This window comes from Arachis ipaensis, chromosome B5, assembly GCF_059453495.1.
Source record: "Arachis ipaensis isolate K30076 ecotype BB chromosome B5, ASM5945349v1, whole genome shotgun sequence".
Lineage (NCBI taxonomy): Eukaryota > Viridiplantae > Streptophyta > Magnoliopsida > Fabales > Fabaceae > Arachis > Arachis ipaensis.
The window spans coordinates 17,818,950-17,841,177 of NC_142440.1; the positions used below are offsets into that span (position 1 = coordinate 17,818,950).

Sequence of the window (22,228 nt, forward strand, 5' to 3'; positions counted from 1 at the left end):
CATATCGGTCGTACGGAGCCGGCCTCACGACCCTTACGACAGGACGCTGAGCCATACCTACAGTGGGGGTACCACTCAAAATCAGTCTATAAGGCCGGGAGGTCGGAAGTACTACTAGAAAACTACAGCACTACCAGCAACTACAATTTGCCTATCCATTAACTATAACCATCAAAATAAAGTCAAGAAAAACAAAATCCTAGAATGGTAACCCCCCTACAGCATCTACCTAATGCTAAAACACAGGCGAATACGCAGTTCACATCAGGCAGTTCATACCAACAGTACAAACGCGCATGCAAAGCTAGAAGGATAAACACCAATATTAAGAAAAAGAATAGGAAGCTTACCAGGATAAGGATAATAATGGAAAGAGATCGAGGACTTGATGAGGAGCAAGATGAAACAGAGGTGTGCGATGAAGATTCTCGAGAGAAAAAGGAGAAAGCAAAGGAAATGTAGCAGAACTGAAATGAAACCGAACGAAAACCGCAAGAAAAACCAACTCTGAGAAGCGCAAAGGACAGGGGCATAATGGTCTTCTCCCGCGGGATTTTGAATTGCCATTAAGAGCATTAAATACTCGGCGCGATAAACGAGGTGACAAAGGGTGCACCCCAACAACGAACAGGTCTGCACGCGCACAGAAAGCGCGTTCTCACCACAGGGGACCGACGAAACGACGACTTTGTGAGGGAAAAAGGAACGCGCCATCAACGGTGCTCGCGACAGCAGCTGGCGCGTTAGGGGCACTGTTACGGCCCAGCCCAGCTGAGCGAAATTGCCGCCCGGTCATGGGTAAACCGATCTGCACGGTTGGCTCAGAATATGTAACCCGCCGGGCCAACGACCCAGACACGCGTCCTGGTTGACAGCTACGTGACAGCTATGGGAAGCGAAGCTTCCAGGAAGGAGACCTCCCCTCGTGGGACCCACACACTGACAAGGTATATAAGGGGAGGGTCTTACCCCTCCCCAGAGCTACGTCACCACAACGTTTTCTCTCCGCCACTTGCACACCCATTGACTTGAGCGTCGGAGTGTCCTTGCAGGTGGCACCCCCTCAACTCGAGAAGAATCCGGGAGGCCGGTCGCTCACATTGTTCGTTCTCAGGACCCAAACTGAGACAGAGACTCACTTTCACACCCAATCAGTCATCCCGAATCGTCCGGTACCCAACTTACCGAACACACACACACGACTGTGTTAAGTGTATATTAAAATTAACTATCTAAATCAATCATTAATATAAAAAATATATTAAAATATAAATATACATTAAAAATAAATTAAATTACATATGTATTTATACATAAATATATTAATAGCTAATTTTAATCATTTAATGGCTAATTTTAGTATACAAATAATATTTTTAAGTTATTTTTATGTAAAGTGAATAAATAATCTAATCATTTTTAGTTATCAATTTTAGGTGAAAACAACTAAACATAAATCTCTACCATTAAATAAATATATTAAATTATGAAATAGATTTTAATTATTATTTTTATATAAAAAAATTTAAATTACAGATATGTCCTCATGTTTGTGAAGTGAGAAGGGAAACGGCAGCAGTGCATTTCCTAGAATAGAAGAAATAAAAGAATTTGTGATATGATGACGATGATGATGATATGTCTGATGCACTCACACTATTGAATTCCATCCGTCACAATACAAGCTCTCTCCAAATCCACGTGTGTTCTCAGCACACTCTCCATTTGCATGTTTCAACATACACATTTTACCCACTTTATATTCCTCCCTTGCTTCTTCTCTTCTTTTTTTCATTCATCATCTTTGTTCTATCACTCATCATGATGGATTTGATAAACAGTGTGCTCAACTTGTTTGTCCCTCCTGCCAGTTTGATCACGCTGGCTTTCTCATGGCCTGCACTCTGTTTCCTCCATGCCTGCGAGTGGCTCTACAACACCGTCTACGGCGACAACATGGATGGCAAGGTCGTCATCATCACCGGTGCTTCTTCCGGCATCGGAGAGGCAAGTTCACTCTCTTTCTTTCTTCTTTGTTTCATGACATGGTATCAGAACTTCTATTTCGTGACAGTTATATAATGATTTGGAAATTGGAATAATGAATTTGTAGCAAATAGCATATGAGTATGCATTGAGGAGAGCATGTTTAGTGCTGGTGGCACGAAGAGAGCACAGATTAAGAGGGATTGCGGAGAACGCCAGAAGAATGGGCGCAAGGCATGTCATGATTGTCGCAGCTGATGTTGTTAAAGAAGATGAGTGCCGCCGATTCGTCAATGAAACCATCAATTTCTATGGCCGTGGTATGTATGAATGTATCTACTTCATTACTTGTTATCTAGATCATTATTTTCCATTAGCAATAATTGAAGTAATGGTTTTGTAGTACAAGTACCTAACGAGTACACACCAATAAAAAATGTTTGTTAAGTGTTATACCTTATGTATGTACTCCTACTACAAAATTAATTACAACTGAGCTTACATTATTGTTAATGAAAAATGATTTAGATAATACTACTCGTTTCTAACCAATAACTTGTTCATTTATGTTTCCATGGCGTTGATGTTGCAGTTGATCATCTTGTAAATACAGTAAGTTTGGGACACACATTCTACTTTGAAGAAGTTACAGACACATCAGTTTTCCCTGTTCTCTTGGTAATAAATAAAATAAGAATAATTTATTTCCAATTCGCAGCATTAAGACTTCCAATTTTTCTTAAAATTTGATACTTTAATTTTTCAGGATATTAATTTCTGGGGGAATATTTATCCAACACTTGTGGCTCTTCCTTACCTTCATCGAACCAACGGTCGCGTGATTATCAATGCATCGGTTGAGAGTTGGTTACCTTTGCCAAGGATGAGTTTATATGCTGTAAGAATTTATCAATTTAATTGACATCGACGTTCTGTGTTTTAATGATTTGTTGTCAATTGATTCGTTCTGTATTTTGTGTGTGTTACTTGGTGGTAATAGGCTGCAAAGGCAGCATTAGTGAACTTCTATGAGACTCTCAGATTTGAATTGAGAGATGAAGTTGGAGTAACTATAGCAACTCATGGTTGGATTGGAAGTGAGATGACAAGTGGAAAGTTCATGCTAGAGGAAGGCGCCGAGATGCAGTGGAAAGAAGAAAGAGAGGTAAGCCCTCGCGCACTAGCATTTACCATCTTAACTAATTTCACGTTTATTTAGATGCGAAAGAGAAAGAGAATTAGAGGATGAATTAGGACTTGTAATCATTACTCATCTTGAATTGTTGTTGATTGATGATAGATGAATGTGATAGGCGGACCGGTAGAGGAGTTTGCGCGGTTGATGGTGGCGGGGGCATGTAGAGGAGATGCATATGTGAAGTATCCAAGTTGGTATGATGTGTTTCTACTATACAGGGTGTTTGCTCCAAATGTTCTAAACTGGGCATTTAGGCTCTTGATTGCACCACAAGGCACCAAAAGGACTTCATCCTATGTAGGCACCGGCAGATCTCTTGAAGGAAGGCCCATGTTGGAGGCACCATCCCCGAGAACCGCCCTCCTCGCTCCCTATAGCTTCTCCGGCGGCGGCCAGTTGAGTTAAAATGGATTCAATCAAAGGGATCCCATCCCCTCCAAGCAATGAAGGAAGCAAGGAAGCTGTGGTTTAACTTGTATTCTTGAATTCTTGTTGGAAGCTTGTTTTTGTGGACCTATTATTATGTCATGTAGTCTCAGACCTATCATCTCTTTATGTAGAAACTACGAAAATAAATCTCTCTGGTAATGCATCTGTCGTATGAATCAAATATCTTGAAAACACTGTCTCACCAAAATGGAATTTCCTGCCTTAGAGACTTAAAATGCGGTGAGCTTTTCATGAAAGTGGTCACCAAATCTGTCATTATCTATATATTTGTATAAATATACATATTTTGTTTAATTTATTTTTAATATATATTTTATATGAATAGTTGATTTTGTGTGTGTATATTTTTGTGTACATTTAAGTTGAATTAATAATTATAAAGCTAATAAAATTTATTACAAAAAATGTTTGATTTGCAACAAAGAGAGCCCTTTTTAAAATTTTCAGTGCTGCTAAAAAATAGATTATATAATCTGACTTGGGAAGTTTAAACTTCGAAGTGAAGCAAGTTTTTAATGGAAAGCAAGAGTTTTTATTTGGCAAAGCTACTTGAGTGGTGCCCGGCAAGGTTCTTCACCCGCGAATCCTCCGACTGGGCTGTTTCTCCGACACTTTTCTCTCCAAGAACCTCGTCCAATTGTACTCCAACAGCGATGACATCGTCTCTGCACATCAAGTGTTCGCGAAAATGCCTCAAAAGAACATCTTCTCTTAGAATGACATCTTAGCTGCATACTGCAAAAACCGCAACTTGCAAGACGCGTGTCGTTTGTTCCTGCAAATGCCTGAAAGGAACACCATCTCCTTGAACACCATGATCAGGACAATGCTACGTGCTGGCTATGAACGACAAGCATTGGATACCTATGATTTGATTAAGTAACAAGGTGTTAAACCTTCCCATATAATGTTTTTAGTGCTTGTGGTGCTCTTTTGGATGCAGGATGCGGTAGGAAAAATCATGGGGTTGTGATCAAGCTTGGTCTTGACGGTCTCATTTATGTAGTTAATGTTCTTTTGTCCATGTATGTAGGTGCGACCTTTTCTGGGGATGTAATTCGTGTTTTTGATGACATTGATGAGCCTAATGAGGTTACCTTTACTACAATGATGGGTGGATTATCACAGATGAATAAAGTCAAGGAAGCTTTTGGAGATATTTAGGCTCATGCTGCAAAAAAGGGTTCATGTTGATTCTGTATCCTTGTCCAGCATATTGGGCGTGTGCGCGAAAGGAGGATTTGATGAAAGGGATATTGGTCTATGCAATCAGAGTTATGGAAAACAAGTGCACACATGCACTCTCAATTAAACTGGGATTTGAAGGAGACATCCATTTAAGCAACTCAACGCTGGATATGTGCGAAAATAGGGGACATGGATATCCCCAAAAGGTTTTCGCCAATATGAATTCGGCATAGTGTTGTTTCTTGGAATGTGATGATAGCTGGGTATGGCAACAAATGCAACGGTGAGATAGCTATGGGTATCTCCAGAGAATGCAGTGCTGTGGATATGAACCGGATGATGTTACTTATATCAATAATTCAATATGCTAGCAGCATGTGTCAAGTCTGGGGATGTTGAAACCGGGCATGATATATTTGATAGCATGCCATGCCCGAGTTAGAGTTCAGAATGCTATACTCTCAGTCTATAGCTAGAATGCAGATCATGAAGAGGCGCTAAAGATGTTTAGAAAAATGCAGTTCCAATGTTAGCATCCTGATCGGACTACATTAGCAGTTATTCTTAGTTCATATGCTGAATTGGGACTCCTTGAGACTAGAAAACAGGTCCATGAAGCCTCTCAGAAGTTCAGGTTTGACAAGGATGAGTATGTTTCCAGTGGTCTTGTTAATATGTATTCAAAATGTGGAAAAATGGAGTCTTCAAAGAATATATTCAGTAAACTGTCTGAAGTAGATGTTTGTTGGAACTCAATGATAGCAGGTTTCTCAATAAATTATCTGGACAAAACGAAGCTTTCTCTTTCTTCAAGCAGATGCGCCAATGCAGCTTCTATCCTTCAGAGTTTTCCTTTGCTACCATTGTGAGCTCTTGCGCAAAACTCTTTTCGTTATCCTAGGGACGCCAGGCTCAGATCGTAAAAGATGGTTATGATGATGACATATTTGTTGGCAGTACTCTTATAGAAATGTATTGTAAATGTGGGAATGTGGATCAAGCCAGATACTTTTTCGATATGATGCCAGGTAAAAACACGGTTACCTGGAACGAAATGATACACAGTTATGCAGAGAATGGATATCGTGATGAAGCTGTTTCCCACTACAAGGACATGATCACATCTGGTGAAAAATCAGATGATATTACTTTTGTTGCTGTCTTAACTGGTTGTAGCCACTCTGCATTGATTGATGAAGGAGTTTAGATATTCAATTCAATGCAGCAAAGATTTGGGGTGGTGCCAAAGTCAGATCATTACACTTGCATCATAGATTGTCTCTCGTGCAGGGCGATTCCAGGAAGTAGAAGTGATCCTAGATATCATGCCATGCAAGGATGATCCAGTTGTTTGGGAAGTGGTGCTGAACTCATGCCGCACTCACACTAACTTGAGCTTAGCAAAAAGAGCAGCCGAGAAGCTCTTTCTCTAAATTCGGCATTTTATGTGCTTCTAGCAAACATGTACTCTTCTTTGGGAAGATGGGAGGATGCAAGGGCTGTCAGAGATCTAATGAGTGACAATAGGGTCCGCAAGGATCTTGGTTATAGCTGGAGTGAGCACAAGAATGATATTCAGAATATTATATAGTCTATTAACCTTCCACCTTATTGGAAAACAACTCATTGATTTCTGGAAGACATGTTTCAGATGGCTACGAAATTCAATTTGTCAAGCCAGGAAAAAGGACAACACATGAGCAAATTGGTCACCGTCTCTCTCTGCTTTGTAGCACTCTAGTGATTGATTATAATTCTTGCACCAATTGTAACTGTGGATAAATTAAAATTGACCAACTTTAAAATGAAGATATTGTCCTCGTACACATAATAAATAAGACTTAGCTAGTTAGCTACATGATTGTTATGGTATCAGTAAAAATGTTTGATTTTTCTTTTTCTACCCGATAATTTAAAGAACTTAAATTTTTTTACTAAAATTTTCTATTTTAAGACATGACTCATGATGCTGACACATTGCGTCTTCTCTTGGTGAACCATTTATATCTCTAACTATCTATATTTGTCTTAGAATTAAGAAGGCTCTTTAGTCTTTAACAGTTTGACACCATTTATATTTATATTTATAATACATCATAAGATAAGATTAACTTTGCAAAAAGTAAGAGGAGACTGGAGAGGGTGACGATGGAGGGCAGTATCCGATGCTCCGCCAACTATGTTCCGTTGACTCCGATCAGCTTCTTGGAGCGCTCTGCCGTCGTGTACCGCGACAGCACCTCTGTCGTCTTCGGTGACGTCACCTACACCTGGTCTCTCACTCATCAGCGCTGCCTCAGACTCGCTTCTTCCATCGCCAACCTCGCTATTTCTCCTGGTCACGTGGTTTGTCACTTTCTTTCATACTTCGTCAATTTCGTGTATACATATCACACCCTTCATGTGCTGCTTCTGTTTTATTCATATATTCGGTTCTACTAATTTAAACTGAGTATTTTTGTTTTTAGGAGAAAAGAAATAATTGACCGAAAAGTTAAAAATAGGATGAAAATAGTACCTCACCAAATTAAAATTAAGAGATACTCCCTTTTTTACAAGTAAAACTTTAAAATTAAAATTACAAAGAAGATGAAGAAGATTTTCTTCTAATGGAGTTAGTTATCTTCATGTTAATCAAAACCAGATTGGAGAGTTCATCTCAAAAGAGTTCAATAGTAAAATTTTAAACTTGTAAGCACTTGTAGATAAGTGTTAAATCCCATGGTGATGGTTACTAGTTATTAAATATTTGATTGAGCAGGTTGCTGTGTTGGCCCCTAATATCCCAGCTATGTATGAGCTACATTTTGGTGTTCCAATGTCAGGGGCAATTCTCTGCACTCTAAATACACGCCATGATTCTGCAATGGTTGCATTGTTATTGAAACATTCTGAAGCCAAACTCTTGTTTGTGGACTACCAACTTCTTGATATTGCTAGAGGGGCACTGCAAATCATGGCAAAATCAAACACCAAGCTTCCACTTTTGGTCTTAATTTTGGAGTGTGGTCAGGCTTCACCGGACACGGCCAACATTTCACCCCCTCCCGGAACATTGATATATGAGGATCTTATAGCTAAAGGAAGTCTTGAATTCGAGGTGAGGAGGCCAAAGAATGAATGTGATCCAATCTCACTCAATTACACTTCTGGGACCACATCAAGTCCTAAAGGGGTAATCTATAGTCATAGAGGTGCATATCTCAATTCTCTGGCTACAGTCCTTCTGAACGAGATGGGGTCTATGCCGGTATATTTGTGGTGCGTTCCGATGTTCCATTGCAATGGATGGTGCCTCCCTTGGGGAATTGCTGCTCAGGGCGGCACGAATGTCTGCCTAAGAAATGTAACTGCTAAAGGAATATTTGACAGCATTTTTAGGTACAAGGTGACACACACTGGGGGAGCACCAACAGTATTGAATATGATAATAAATTCGTCAAGTGAAGTCCGGAAGCCACTTCCAAGGAAGGTGGCAGTGATGACTGGTGCTGCCCCGCCACCCCCGGATGTGCTCTTCAGGATGGAAGAACTAGGATTCATTGTGACTCACTCATATGGCTTGACAGAAACTTATGGTCCGGGGACAATTTGCTCTTGGAAACCAGAATGGGATAGCCTTCCCCGAGATATACAAGCGAAAATGAAGGCCCGCCAAGGAGTGACTCACCTTGGAATGGAAGAAATTGATATAAAAGATCCAGTCACAATGAAGAGTGTGCCGGCCGACGGAAAAACAATGGGTGAGGTGATGTTCAGGGGAAACACCGTGATGAATGGATATCTAAAGGATCTGAAAGCGACCCAAGATACATTCAAAGGGGGATGGCTTAGGAGTGGTGACTTGGGAGTGAAGCATCCTGACGGCTACATAGAACTAAAGGACCGGTCGAAGGACATTATCATCTCTGGTGGAGAAAACATTAGCACCATTGAGTTGGAGGGTGTGATTTATAGTCATCCGGCAGTTCTTGAGGCGGCGGTTGTTGGGAGACCGGATGATTATTGGGGAGAGACACCATGTGCATTTGTGAAGCTGAAGGAGGGTAAGAGTGCCACAGCAGAGGAGATAATACAGTTCTGTAGGAACCGTTTGCCGCATTATATGGCTCCAAGAACTCTGGTGTTTTCTGAGCTGCCAAAGACTTCAACTGGCAAAACACAGAAGTTCATTCTCAGAGAGAAAGCAAAGGCCATGGGAAGCTTGTCTAAGAACAAGATTAGTCGCTTGTAAATGTAAATCATACTAATCAATATTCAGTTTGGATGCATTGTTTTCCAATGACAGGTGCTTGAAATAAATGGTGCAAGTTTGATCATCATCTGTGCCAAAATCTGTCTATTAACTAAGTGTGTTTGGATTAAGGTTTGCAAATGAGTATTCTCATTTATGAATGTGCTATTTTAAAATTAACTTTGATTAAAATTGGATCAATAATAATGTAATTTGTATTTGAAAATCTTTTGTCAAACATAATTATGAAAAAATAAAATTTGTTTGGATGATGTTATTCAGAATTTATTGAAATACAAAATTACTAAAATAAAAGTAAAAACTTAAGACTAGCATATTACTTTTCAAAATAAAAGGTTGTAATAGGTAATTGACATCCTATTACTATTTTAACGTAATTCTCACACATGAAGAAGTAAAAAATTAGAATTATTCTTTACATACAAGCGTTTTTTTTCATATAAGTCTTTACAAGTTATTTATATTCACGCGTTTCGTACGATTGCTACACGTTCTTCTTCTTCTTGTTACTGCACGTTCTCCTTCTTCTTCTTCGTTATTTTTCTTCTTCATTATCGTCATCATCAACACCACCTCTTCCTCCTCCTCTTTCTCCTTCTTTTTTTCATTGGAATGTTTTCTCCTCCTTTCTTTTTCTCTTTTTCCTCCATCATCAGTTATCTCGTTGTTGAAGATAATGAATAATTCAGGTTCAGATTGTCAATTGGACCAGAACAAAATTGATTATTGTTTTGAATCCAATCAAGTGGCTGAGGTATGGTTCAATTCAAAAGAAAAAAATGTAGCATTAGAGGAAACATTTTTCTGTATTTACAGCAAATTTGGGTGTAACACGAAAATATTTAGGTGTATTTTTATTCCGATAAGTTCTGCATAATTCAAAACTCTTCCTCTTCCTCTTTCTCCTTCTCATCTTTTGGTGCTTTTTTCTTATTTATCTTTTCTTTTTTTTTTACCTTATCAAGTTTTTTTTTATTTTACTCTCTTAACAATAATAAAAACAAAAAAATCAAACAAAGAAGAAGAAGAAACACGTAATGCTGTAAAATTATTTGGAAGATGATGAATTTATATTCATTTAACTAAAAGAAAGAAAGAAATAAGAAAAAAAAATGCAGCATTAGATGAAACATTTTTCTGTATTTGCAGCAAATTTGAGTGTAACACGAAAATATTTAAGTGTATTTTTATTCTCATAAGTTCTGCATAATTCAAAACTCTTCATCTTCCTCCTTCTCATCTTCTACTGCTTCTTCTTCCTCATCTTCTTATTCCGTTTTCTTATAATTCTTCTTGCGAGAAAAAATCAAACAAAGAAGAAAAAATACATAATGTTGCAAAATCAATAGAAAGAGGAGGAGGAGGAAAAAAATGCAGCAACAATAACAACAATAAAAAGAACCATGATGAGGATGAAAACGCGAAGAAGAAGAATAAGGAATACGAAGAAAAATGAGAAGGACCGTAAAGAAGAAAGAGAAGAAAAAGAGCAGGAAAAAGAACGTGAAATACAAACATTGAAAAAGAACCGTTTCTCATTTTGCGCTATTCAAAGTTGAGGAAGTGTGTTTACACGCTCTTTAAATTGAGAGTTGTTTTTGTTGCACTTAGGCTGACTTGTATATCAAAAAAATTTGTATGTGTAGCAAGTCTCAAAAAATTATTACTTTCACCAAAAATATATTTAGAATAAAATTTAATGCATGTTGAATTAACCAAATACTATGTATGTACAATTGTATTCATTTAAAGCTAACTTTAACTTACATTAACAGATGCCAACCACAAACCAGACACACACAAAAGTCTTCAAAGTTCAAACGTCCATCTGTTGGAATAGCTTGGCTTCCTAGCTATATTATTTTCTACTAGTTGTTTGAACTTGCTTTTTATGCAAAGTATTAATGACTTGTTATAAAACATAAATATTCAAGTGCTCAATTTAATGTTATTGTATTGTGTACAGGATTCATTTAATGCTGAGTTCCGGACAGAAATATTTGCAGTTTTCCAGCTAGAGGATACTATCATTTTTCAATTCGATTTTGTTTAGAACAATTCGTTCTAATAAGTAATAAATGCCGCCCCGCAAAACACGTATTATACTCTGTTCTGAAGAAGTGTAGTTTTAGTAGTTTCAATAGACCATTATTATAAATTGACTTGTAAACAATGACAGACGCAGATCCATGGTGGACTACTAGTGGATGAAATTACATATATTAAATCACATTTTTTTAATTAATCAATGGAATTTTAGGTCAACTCTTATTATTATGTTCAGAATGGAAATCAGCTTCTAGACATTATTGTTAAGGAAGAAATATGTCACTTTTTAATTTTAATATTAGAGAGATAATTGTGTTTTGCATTCTTATTAAAAGTTGGTGTATTTCATCCGGTGGTAAAGGTTACATTCGAAAAAATTGAAAGGTTAGTTTTCGTTCACGTGAAATCGGAAGGTCGATTTCTTAAATTTTATAAATTTGACTCGTATATTTCTTAATTTTGAATTTAAATTTTTTTATTTGCAAATTTGACTCACAGATTTGTCTTACAATAAAAATAAAAAAAATTAATCATCCACAAATCAAATTTTTAATTTATGTATCCTCAAAATCTGAACTTCTCACTTCAAAAATCTTACTCTTAAATTTTAATTGAAATTTTGTCTAATTTCAAATCTAAGCCTAAAATTTGGTTTCTGCAATTAAAAAAATCAAATTCATATTGAATTAAAACATGCCGTTTTTCTATGACTAAGAATAATTTTCACTAAAAAATTGAGTCGAAATATGTTGGCCATTATTTATTAGCAAAATATATTATTTTTAGTTAATAATTAATTATTAATATTTAAAAATATAAACTAAAAATATATTATTAAATTATTAAATTATATATTATTAAATTATTAAATTAAAAAAATTGAATTAATGATTAAATATAATAACAAAAACAATACTTAATTACTTAAATGCGCGTTCGTGGTTGAGAATTAAAGAACGGTGGAGCCACTCGAGTTTCAGTGGTTTTACCAGTGACGTGTGAAACCGAATTCATTCATCAAATGCTGACCAATTCAAACATTTTTCTTGTTTGACAGAATGGATAAGGTAGACCTTACATAAGACAAAATCTTCTCATAACATTGGCAGCATTAGTAAAAAGATCAGAGCTCCATGTACAACATCAAACATTTTCTTTTCTTCTACTAATTATTTTGAACTTCTTTTTCACCTAACAACTAATTTATACACGTGACATGTACCAGTTATAGTATATTAATATTAAATAATCATACATCTTAAATGTTAAATTACATTTTTTTAAATATATATATATATATATTAAAAATTAATAAATAAATAAAGTAATTATTTATACAAAATATATATTAAAATATAAAATATATAAAATAACACAAATAAAATATATATATATATAACCACTAATTTAATTATTAATTCTTTAAATACAAATAATATTTGTATTTTTTTTATTATCTCGACTTTGAACTATGTTAAAATAAAAAATGAAAAGAGGAGCTACCAATCTCAAATAAGACAGATGAATCTATTTCTTGGTAATTAATTAAGAAAATGTTATTTATACATTAAAATCAGTTATTAACATATTTGTGTATAAATATACGTGTAATTTAATTTATTTTTGATATATATTTATATTTTAATATATATTTTATATTAATATTTGATATAGATCTAATATAGCCGTGACCTAAAGTCCTATCAAAAACAAAGAAGGAGATGATGAAACTAAAGATAATCTTCAACAGAAATGCTCAATGGCTGATCTCCTTGTCCACCACCATGATGATGATCTTCACTACTACTTTCTTGGAAAGTTGTTTCACCATTACCATCACCCAAACCTTGCCACCAAGAATCTCCTCCAAATCCAACATCATAACTGTTCATACCTGCGCCAGTTTCAGGTAACACGTCGGAACAATAACTACCACTACTAGTTTCTGTTACTGCAACAGTACTGGTGGTGGTAGTGAGCGTTGTTGATCTCCCATTAATGTTGCGCGCATCAACATCCATGGCAACATCTGAAGCGACCTTCTGAACGGACCTTGGTGACAAATCCTCTCTCTGCTGAAGACAGTGATGATAAGAAGACAAGGTGTCAGGGAAGTTAAGCTTCTCCAATGAAGAAGGTTTCTTCAGGCAATAAACGGCGACGTCGTGAGCCACCGCAGCTGCTTCCGGCGTGGCGTAGGTTCCCAACCAGAGACGCTCTTGGGTGCCCGGAACACGAATCTCCGAAACCCACTTGCCCCACTTTCGACGCCTAACACCCTTGAGCTTCTTATTATTGTTAGTGGTTGATGATGATGATGCAGAGTTATTTACATGCAACCACGAACTGCGACTCATGATTATGATGACTCTGTTTTTGTGTCTTTAGAACATGGAGAAGCCTTGTGACCACAAAAGTCCTTTATAAAGGTTTTGAAGATTTTCAGAGTCAAAGGGCCTTGCAAGAATTTACGAGGCATTTAATATTCAATATTGCAAAGTCAATATTTTCAAAGTCAAAGTTTATATTATTAACTACTTTTTACAACGCTATTATATAAGTTTATTATTTTTTTAATCAAAGTTAAAAAAAATATAAAATAAAAATTAACATCAAGTTAACCCATATATTATTAAAATATAACAAGTAAATGTAATATACACAACATTAATCTAATACTAAATTAGTACAATTATTTTCATACGTATTTATTATACATTAAAAATCATATATAATAATTAATTTAATAGTTAAATTTTGATATGCGTCAAACATTTTTTTTTCCCTTTCTTACTAGTTTCGTGTTCCCTTAAAGTCCTGCAAGTTGGAGAATGGAGATCGAAGTTTGGGTTATTGGTAGCCAATGGAAATGACAGCATGGCAACCACAGTAGCTAACCTAGCTAGCACTAGTAATATTCATCCTAGCTGGTAATTTTGATATGCATCAAACATTTTTTTTTCTTTCTTATTAGCTTCGTGTTCCCTTAAGTATATGCTATCGTTCTTATATTAAATCTATGCTTTAAGAATTAATAACTCATACAAATGAAAATTGATTATAAATATTTACCATCACATCTCAAGTATGTTTTAAGAGATAGTTAAGATTACTCTTATTACTAAATTTTGAAAAAGTATAGAAATTAATTATTGATATGGTCAACTAAAAAAAATTAAAAAAAAATCTAAAAAATTAACTTAATTTCATTCGCACACTCAATTTTATTTATTATAAAAAAACAATCACACAAATTTTTTATTAAATCATTTTTCTATTTTAGCCCATAATAACAATAAAACAGTTTTACGATTCACAAATTCAACCCAATAGAATACATAAATTCTATTATAATTTTAGCCTTTATCATCTTATCTTATCTTTATATTACCTTCTTATCTTATCTTTGCTTTTATCTTTCGTACTCTATATATATTTAATTGTATCTTTATAATCATAAATATTTTTTAACTATCAATGATTTTAGTCGCTTTACATGGGTTGTTTTGTTAAAATCAAAACAAAAAGTGCAAAATCATGTAAAGAATTTTATTGCTTTAGTTAAAATACAATTCAACTCTAAAATCAAAACTTTAGTCCGTTCTGATAATAGATCAGAATTTATTTTACATGATTTTTTTATGCTTCAAAAGGCATTATTCATCAACGTAGTTGTGTTGAAACTCCTCAATAAAATGGACGGATAGAACAAAAGTATCAACATATTTAAAATATAACTCGTACTCTTATGTTTCAATCTAATTTGCCATTATCTTTTTGGTCTTATGCTGTTAAACATGCTGTTTATTTGCTTAATAGAGTTCCATCATCGCTAATTAATTTTCAAATACCACTTGAGATTTTATTTAATCATCCACCAAATTATCATGGTTTTAAAGTTTTTGGATGTTTATGTTTTGTTTCTACCCTAATGACAAATAGATCATAATTTGATCCAAGAGCCAAAAAGGGTATTTTCATTGGTTTTCAAAATGATTTTAAAGAATATATCATTTATCTTTTGGATGAAAAAAATATTAAAATTTTTTGAAATATTATATTTTATGAATTAGTCTTTCCTTTGATCCACATAAATGACCCAATTTCTTTTTCCAACTCAACAACAAATTCTGGACCAAACAATTTTTCTGTTAATACACATAACCCAAAAATACCAACCCTTCCAATTGAACCCTCACCCATACCCATTGACCCAACTCCATCTAATTCTTCATTTTCTCCAACAACCTCTCATTCCTCACTGTCGTGTCCTAACTAACATGAACCCATGACAATCGAATCTCTTTCAAGGTCCAAACCCTCCTCTCCTTTCGCACTAGACACTAGTCCATCATCACCTCCTCATCCTCCGTCACCATCCTCACCGCCTGAGCAACTCCATCCTCGTCATTCCGACCGACCTCATCGACCTCCAACATATCTCTCTAATTACTTGTGCAATTCCTCTCTCACCTCTACAAATCAATCTCCCTCAAAGTGCATGTATCTTTTATCTTCAGTCATGCCTTTTTCTTCTCTTTCATCTTCACATAAAAGGTTTCTTTTATCTCTACATTCTGACGTTGAGCCAAAGTTCTTTAAAGATGCCAATCAACACCCTAATTGACGTAGTGCTCTGAAAGATGCGTTGGATACTCTTGAGTTGAACAAAATTTGGCGTCTTGTTGATTGTCCTACAGGTGTTAAGCCGGTTGGCTGTAAATGGGTCTATCGTATCAAACACAAGTCTGATGGTTCAGTTGATCGATATAAGGCTCGCCTTGTGGTTAAAGGATTCACACAGACTGAATGTGTTGATTTCTTGGAAACCTTCTCTTCTATTCAAGCCTGCCACCATCATATTAGTTTTGTCATTGGCGTTTATGAAGCATTGGCCCATACATCAGTTAGATGTAAATAATGCTTTCTTACATGGGGATCTTTTTGAAGATGTTTACATGACTCTGCCACCCGGGTTTACATCTCCTTGGCCAAATCAATGATGCAAGTTACTAAAGTCATTGTATGGTTTACAACAATCTAGTCGTATGTAGTATGACAACCTTTCTCATCTTTTGCTATCTCATGGATATCAGCAGACCTTATCTGATTATAGTCTATTTGTTAAATTTACTGGTGGTCAAATTTCTATAAACTAGTTCTCACTAGTAATTCTATTTCTGAACTTGCTGCCATTAAATCTATTTTGCACCAACACTTCCGAATTAAAGACTTGGGTCCATTAAATATTTTCTGGTTATTGAAGTAGTTCAATTAGCAAAAGAAATTGGCTTATCTCAGAGAACATATTGTCTTGATCTTTTGGAAGATTCTGGTTTATTAAGTGCTAAACCTGCCTCTATTCTAATGGATAGTACCACAAGATTATATCAAGACAAAAGTCCCTTGCTATCTGACCCTTCTGTGTATCGTTATTTGGTTGGGCGTCTTATCTACCTTACCACTACTCAACTAGACATCATGTATGCCACTCAACAATTAAGTCAATTTATGACATCTCCTACTGAATTTCATCTTCAAGCTGCTAAGCATGTGTACGATATTTGAAAACTAAACCTGATAAAGGACTCTTTTTTCCAAGAGAAACAGAAATTCAGCTTCTCGCCTTCAATGACTCTGATTGGGTCGAATGTCCTAACACTCAGCGATCTTTAACAGGCTATTGTTTCTTTTTAGGTAATTCTTTAGTCTCTTGGAAGATCAAGAAACAAACTATCGTTGATTAAGAAATACATAACAAAGTGTTCTTTATCTTTACCTACTCTTTATGCACTCTTTCAATTTTATTACCCTTGTCCCTCTCTCCTCCCTACGGCCGCATGCCGCTCCTCCCTTCCATAGCCACATGCGCTCTTTTCTCCTACCGCAGCACACTGCGCCCCTCTCCAATAGCTACATGTCGCGCTCCTTTATTCGTTAGTCGCACACCGCTTCCTTCTCTTCCAAAGCCAATCGCCGCACGTCCAATCGCCGAGGGTCATTGCACGCCGATGTTGTTGCTGCATCAACGAGAAAGAAGGTTGCTGCTATTGCCGCACGCCACCGCGACTAGCAGCGGAAGGACGTTGTGGTGCCCCGCCACATCCAGATACCGTGATCTGGCAGCGTTGCTTTTTCTTGGACGATTCTTTTTATTATTTTTAGATTGTTTTTTTTTACTAAATTTCAAATACTTCTTTTCTTTATGTTTTTTTTCCTAATTTTTAAATGTTTATTTTTTTTTATGTTTTAGAGGTTTTTTTTTTTGGATTTTGGATGATTATTTTAATAGTTTTAGATGTTTCTTACTTAATTTTCGAATATTTTTTTACAATATTTTTTGGATATTTTGTTTTGTTAGCTTTTGAAAATTTTAAAATAAATTTAAATATTTCCTTTTTGTTAGGTTTTTAGATGTTTTTTTTGTTAGTTTCAATTTTTTTATTAAAATTTTTTAGAATAGTTTTTAAAATAATTTTAGAATTTAAAAATTTAAAAATAATTTTAAAGTTTTTTATATTTTAGATGTTTTTTCATTAAATTTTAAATTTTTTATGATAGTTTGAATTTATGTTTTTTCTAAAAAAAAATCAAAAAATAAAAAATTACTAATTAGCTACAGACTGTTGGTCACCTAGCGGAGTTGCTGATTTTTTAGTTTTTATTTTCTTAATACATGTTTCATGAAATTTTAAGGTGAGTGAATGCTTTTATTTTTAAAATATTAATTAGCATTTTTTAAATACTAATTTAAATTGAAACGAGAGGAGGAGGTTTTAGTCATGGGACCTCGTGAGTCGTGACTTGGTGGCAGTATGGTCTGAAAGGGAATGTAGAATTCCAAACTCTTCGTGACTCGGAGGCCTTGCAGGTGAACATCACGCGCGCTCAGTAATGAGTTTTAGTAATATCAAATTGCGATTAATCCATTGTGTTCTCTTTCCTGGTCGGTGAGGTATGGGCTGCGAGTGGAGATAGATATCATGTTACGTCACCTGTGACGTTATAAATCAAAATTTTACGTCACTCAATCTCATGGTATATCTTTCATGGATTTATTATATAATATAAGAAAATGTGTTTAATGTCTTGTCTTAATTAGTAATATTAATATAAACGTGCCCTACCATCACGCTGGTCGTCTCACGACTTCCTTGTCTGAAAAATAATCCAAATATTATGACACCAGTTAATTAATATTTTTTTCCTTCTAAGATAAATTTTAATCAGGTTGTTCACATCTAAATATTTTTTTATTTAAATAGCTTCAATACCAACAAAAACTACTCTCATTAAAAGAGTGTGATTATAAATGTATTTTTCTTTTTTTACGCTCATTTATGCATATAGAGTTTCTTCTTCTTCTTCTTCTTCTTCTTCTTCTTCTTCTTCTTCTCACGCTCGTGTACGCATGGAGCGTCTTCTTCTTCGCCTTGAATTTGAATTTATATAATGGATAATGTTCGGTTCATTTGGTATTATACAGTGGTTCCACTTTGATAATATTTTCGGTTTATTCTAGACGCAGGTGTTTCTGAATTTGAATTTATATAATGGACAAATGTTCGGTTTATTTGGTATTATACAATAGTTTCGTTTTGATAATATTTTCAGTTCATTCTAGACGCAGATGGTTCTGAATTTGAATTTATATAATGGACAAATGTTCGGTTCATTTGGTATTATACAATGGTTTCTCTTTAATAATATTTTCGGTTCATTTTCAGTCCAGATGTGTTGTCGATGAATAATTTGTCCTAATGGTTGGAATGACTTTGAATACAAATGGAATGGAATGGAATGAAATCTAATACAATTAAATAAAGTGATAATAAATAATTTCATTCTTTTTTGCTAAAAAAAACTCAATCATTAACAAAATACATCGAAATTACTTAAAGAATAAAAAATTTGGTCAATACTTATCAGCAGTATCAAGTAAACCTCAATTAACACACAACGATACAAATGAACCGAAATAAATTAAGAAATAAACCGAAATTATTTAATGATGCCAGCAGAAAAAATCAGAACTAATAAAATGTTTGTAAAATGTTGATGAACTAATAAAGATGTTCGTAAAATGTTGATATTATTGATGATAACGAAGGAGAAGGAGAAGGAGAAGGAGAAGGAGAAGGAGATGGAGAAGAAGTGTGTGATTTGAAAAGTTGTTATAGCATCTTAGTTATACTTGGTTAAGTATTTTGCTTGGATGTAAAGTCTTATTAAATTTCAATTCAACTCATCAAAATTCATCCGTTATAGATCCGATTTTATTTAAAAATTTGTAATTAATTAATAAATTGTTACATATAAAAAATAATATTTAAATTTTTAATATTTATTTAAATTAATTCAAATTGATTAGTTAATTAATAATATTATAATCTAATATATATATATATATATATATATATATATATATATATGGTTTAATTTTACTTGCCGTATTACCATTGTACTTTGAGAATTTGGGGCGTATTAAATAAAATGATGAGCTAAATTGTGATTATTTAATTATGTATTGATATATTAATCTATTAAAAATTTTGACTCACAAAGTAATTATTTTATAAGTTTCATTCAAATTAAAGTATGTAATATACTTGAGTTAAAAATTGAGATTACAACTATTTGTTGTATATAGGACTAGAATTTAGAAGTGATTCAAGCCAATTTATGAATTAACTTGAATTCAATTCGTTATTAGTTTAATAAGTTAAGTTTATAAATTTGTGAACTAAGTTTAAGTTAGAATTTTAAGTTCATATATTAAATAAGTCGAATTTAAATTTTAATAAACTCATTAATTTACGAGCTTGTTTGATTATATATTACTTATTATAATTATTTATATTAAAAATATATTATAAATTTTATACTTTAACATTATAGTAATGATATATAATTTGATACACGTATATAATTTATACATATAATTGTAATAAATGATATAAATCATAATTGATAGATAAATAACATATATAAATAGTAATCTTTTTACATATAAATTATAACTTTTTTTTATAAAAAATTATAGATTATATTTTTTTTTTATTTGAATTCATTCGTGAATTCAAGTCAACTCGTAAATATTTAATTTGCATAGTTTAAAATTTATAAATATGTTTAATTGTTAATGGGTCGAGTCATAAGTTAAAATCAATTATCGTTAGTCCCAACTGATTAATTCATATTAAATTATTAATATTCATACATAATTTAAAAAGTCAGCGTCACTGGCTTTTGGAGAAATATATAAATTTGGATGATATATTAATCTTATGCAATTCAAAGTCAACGTTGAAACCCTAACTTGCCACTATGTATATCTTGAATGCTTGATAGTACAAGACATGCAACACGGCACGATCAACCTTGTTCAAAATGTTTCATGATTTAATTTTTTTTTTCAATTAAGAATAATGTAATTTATATGATGTCGGCATATTAGCAAAGATGGTCAAGAAGTAAGCAAAGCATGGTAGTTGTGTCACAATCATGGGATCATCAAATATCTAAACCTAACTTCTCAAAACATAGAGAGGCATAAATACATTTAATTTAACCTCCCCCCACTTGCACTTGTGCAAATTGCTAATAGAGAATGGTTCAAGCTATGTAGTGCAAGTTGCATTGGCATTCAAACTTTTATTAGAGCCACAGCTTATAACAAATATCTAAGCTTTATACACTACTTGATTTATGATTTTGTTGACCACCCAAAAGTGTAAATTTGTTTTTTCTGTTTAATTTCTATTCCACAATGCATATCAATGTTGGAATTATGGAATTATGGAACATAATACCTTTCTTTGCCCGTCATTTTCAACTATAAAGAGCTCATTCATTCTCACCAAACACAAAATTAACTTAAAAGCTCGAGTTAAATACTACTTCTTTATTAAAAGATAATTTTTGTTTTTTTTTTTTTAAAAAAACGAGGGGTTCTACTCAAAAATCAAAATACTAGTTAGAAATAACTAAGCAATTGCATGGTTTATGATTTCAAGAGTCCTTCAACTTTTAAGAACTTGTAAAAGCACACGTGCTCTGATCCAGCTGTGCCCACTTTTGTTTAAGAATTATAAGACGCATCGTTGAAGACTTCAACTTCAAGAGTGCATCATCGAACTTAGACGGAAATGGACGAATGCTATGTGCATTATAATTTTTATATTTTTTTATGTTATTCTTTTCATTAAAAGTTATTAATAAGAAGCGAGAGAGAAAAAAAATTTATTTTTTATGCGATAAAATAAAAATTTACAAAAGAAATGTAAACAAAAAATTGTATAAATAGCATCTTTTATGTATTACTTGTTAGTATTAGTTATTTATTCCGAATAATTATTTTACGCCCTCATTATTAAAATAAAGTTTTCTCGTTTTTTAAGTTTATTAAAAAATTAATAGATTTAAAAAACATTCATGATATACCCTATTTTGAGAGTGACACGCACACAGACCATTACCAGATATTTAACGATATTTTAAAAATTAAGATCCATCCAAATAAGAAGCTTCATTAGAAGTTTAGGAATTTGGTCATTGCCTGCAGTCCTACACGGTCACCACACGGGTCCAAGCTTCGCATATCCCATCCTTGTTGGTTTGAAAAATGATTAAGTACGATTTTGGTTTCTAACGTATAAATTGATATTTTTTTGTTTTTATTTTTTTTAATATAAAATCGTCTTTAAAGTTTGAGTTGTTTTTAAAATCGTTATTCAGACAATTATATTCTTCTTTTTCTTTACCAAAATACTCAATAACAATAATAAATGAATTAAAAGCAACAACAATGAAGTCATCTTTTATTTTTTTTTCTTTAACAACAACAATAAAGCAAAAATATCTCTTTTTTTTTTCTTCAGCAATAACAATGGAACAAAAACAAAAGCAGAATTAGAAAAAGAAGAAATAAAAACATAAGCAGAATTAGAAATAAAAGCAGAAATAAAATTGGAAATAGAAATAGAAGTAGAAACATAAGCAGAATCAAAAGTATTAAAAACAGAAACAGAATCAGAAGCAGAAAAAACAAAAATAGAAGAACAATGAATTAACAAAATAAAAAACAGAATCAAAAATAAAAT

General features: G+C 33.6%; 3 protein-coding genes and 1 pseudogene across 3 annotated transcripts; 3 read left to right on the forward strand and 1 right to left on the reverse strand.

Annotated features, from left to right (window-relative positions):
• Nucleotides 1-1,589: 1,589 nt before the first annotated feature.
• On the forward strand, nt 1,590-3,956 carry HSD5 (hydroxysteroid dehydrogenase 5). The gene is made up of 6 exons (XM_016346719.2): nt 1,590-2,007; nt 2,114-2,306; nt 2,579-2,664; nt 2,753-2,884; nt 2,987-3,151; nt 3,287-3,956. Exons 1-6 carry the CDS (start codon nt 1,639-1,641, stop codon nt 3,587-3,589), a joined length of 1,248 nt encoding a protein of 415 aa, XP_016202205.2. The 5' UTR covers nt 1,590-1,638; the 3' UTR covers nt 3,590-3,956.
• A 49-nt stretch (nt 3,957-4,005) lies between these two features.
• On the forward strand, nt 4,006-6,413 carry LOC148563490 (pentatricopeptide repeat-containing protein At4g20770 pseudogene; annotated as a pseudogene).
• AAE1 (acyl activating enzyme 1) lies at nt 4,729-9,141 on the forward strand. The gene is made up of 2 exons (XM_016346720.3): nt 4,729-7,168; nt 7,584-9,141. The coding sequence occupies exons 1-2, from the start codon at nt 6,971-6,973 to the stop codon at nt 9,054-9,056; spliced, it is 1,671 nt and encodes a 556-aa protein (XP_016202206.1). The 5' UTR covers nt 4,729-6,970; the 3' UTR covers nt 9,057-9,141.
• A 3,596-nt stretch (nt 9,142-12,737) lies between these two features.
• LOC107641734 (uncharacterized) lies at nt 12,738-13,519 on the reverse strand. Its single transcript, XM_016345206.3, has one exon. It carries the CDS (start codon nt 13,481-13,483, stop codon nt 12,857-12,859), a length of 627 nt encoding a protein of 208 aa, XP_016200692.1. The 5' UTR covers nt 13,484-13,519; the 3' UTR covers nt 12,738-12,856.
• Between the last annotated feature and the right edge of the window lie 8,709 nt (nt 13,520-22,228).

Bases quoted from the DNA above. Each gene is read 5' to 3' on its own strand.
- AAE1 (XM_016346720.3), top strand. From the start codon at position 6,971: ATGGAGGGCAGTATCCGATGCTCCGCCAACTATGTTCCGTTGACTCCG. The intron at 7,169-7,583 runs GTTTGTCACTTT...TTGATTGAGCAG, and splicing joins CTATTTCTCCTGGTCACGTG to GTTGCTGTGTTGGCCCCTAA.
- LOC107641734 (XM_016345206.3), bottom strand. From the start codon at position 13,483: ATGAGTCGCAGTTCGTGGTTGCATGTAAATAACTCTGCATCATCATCA.
- HSD5 (XM_016346719.2), top strand. From the start codon at position 1,639: ATGTCTGATGCACTCACACTATTGAATTCCATCCGTCACAATACAAGC. The intron at 2,008-2,113 runs GCAAGTTCACTC...ATGAATTTGTAG, and splicing joins CTTCTTCCGGCATCGGAGAG to CAAATAGCATATGAGTATGC. The intron at 3,152-3,286 runs GTAAGCCCTCGC...GATTGATGATAG, and splicing joins AGTGGAAAGAAGAAAGAGAG to ATGAATGTGATAGGCGGACC.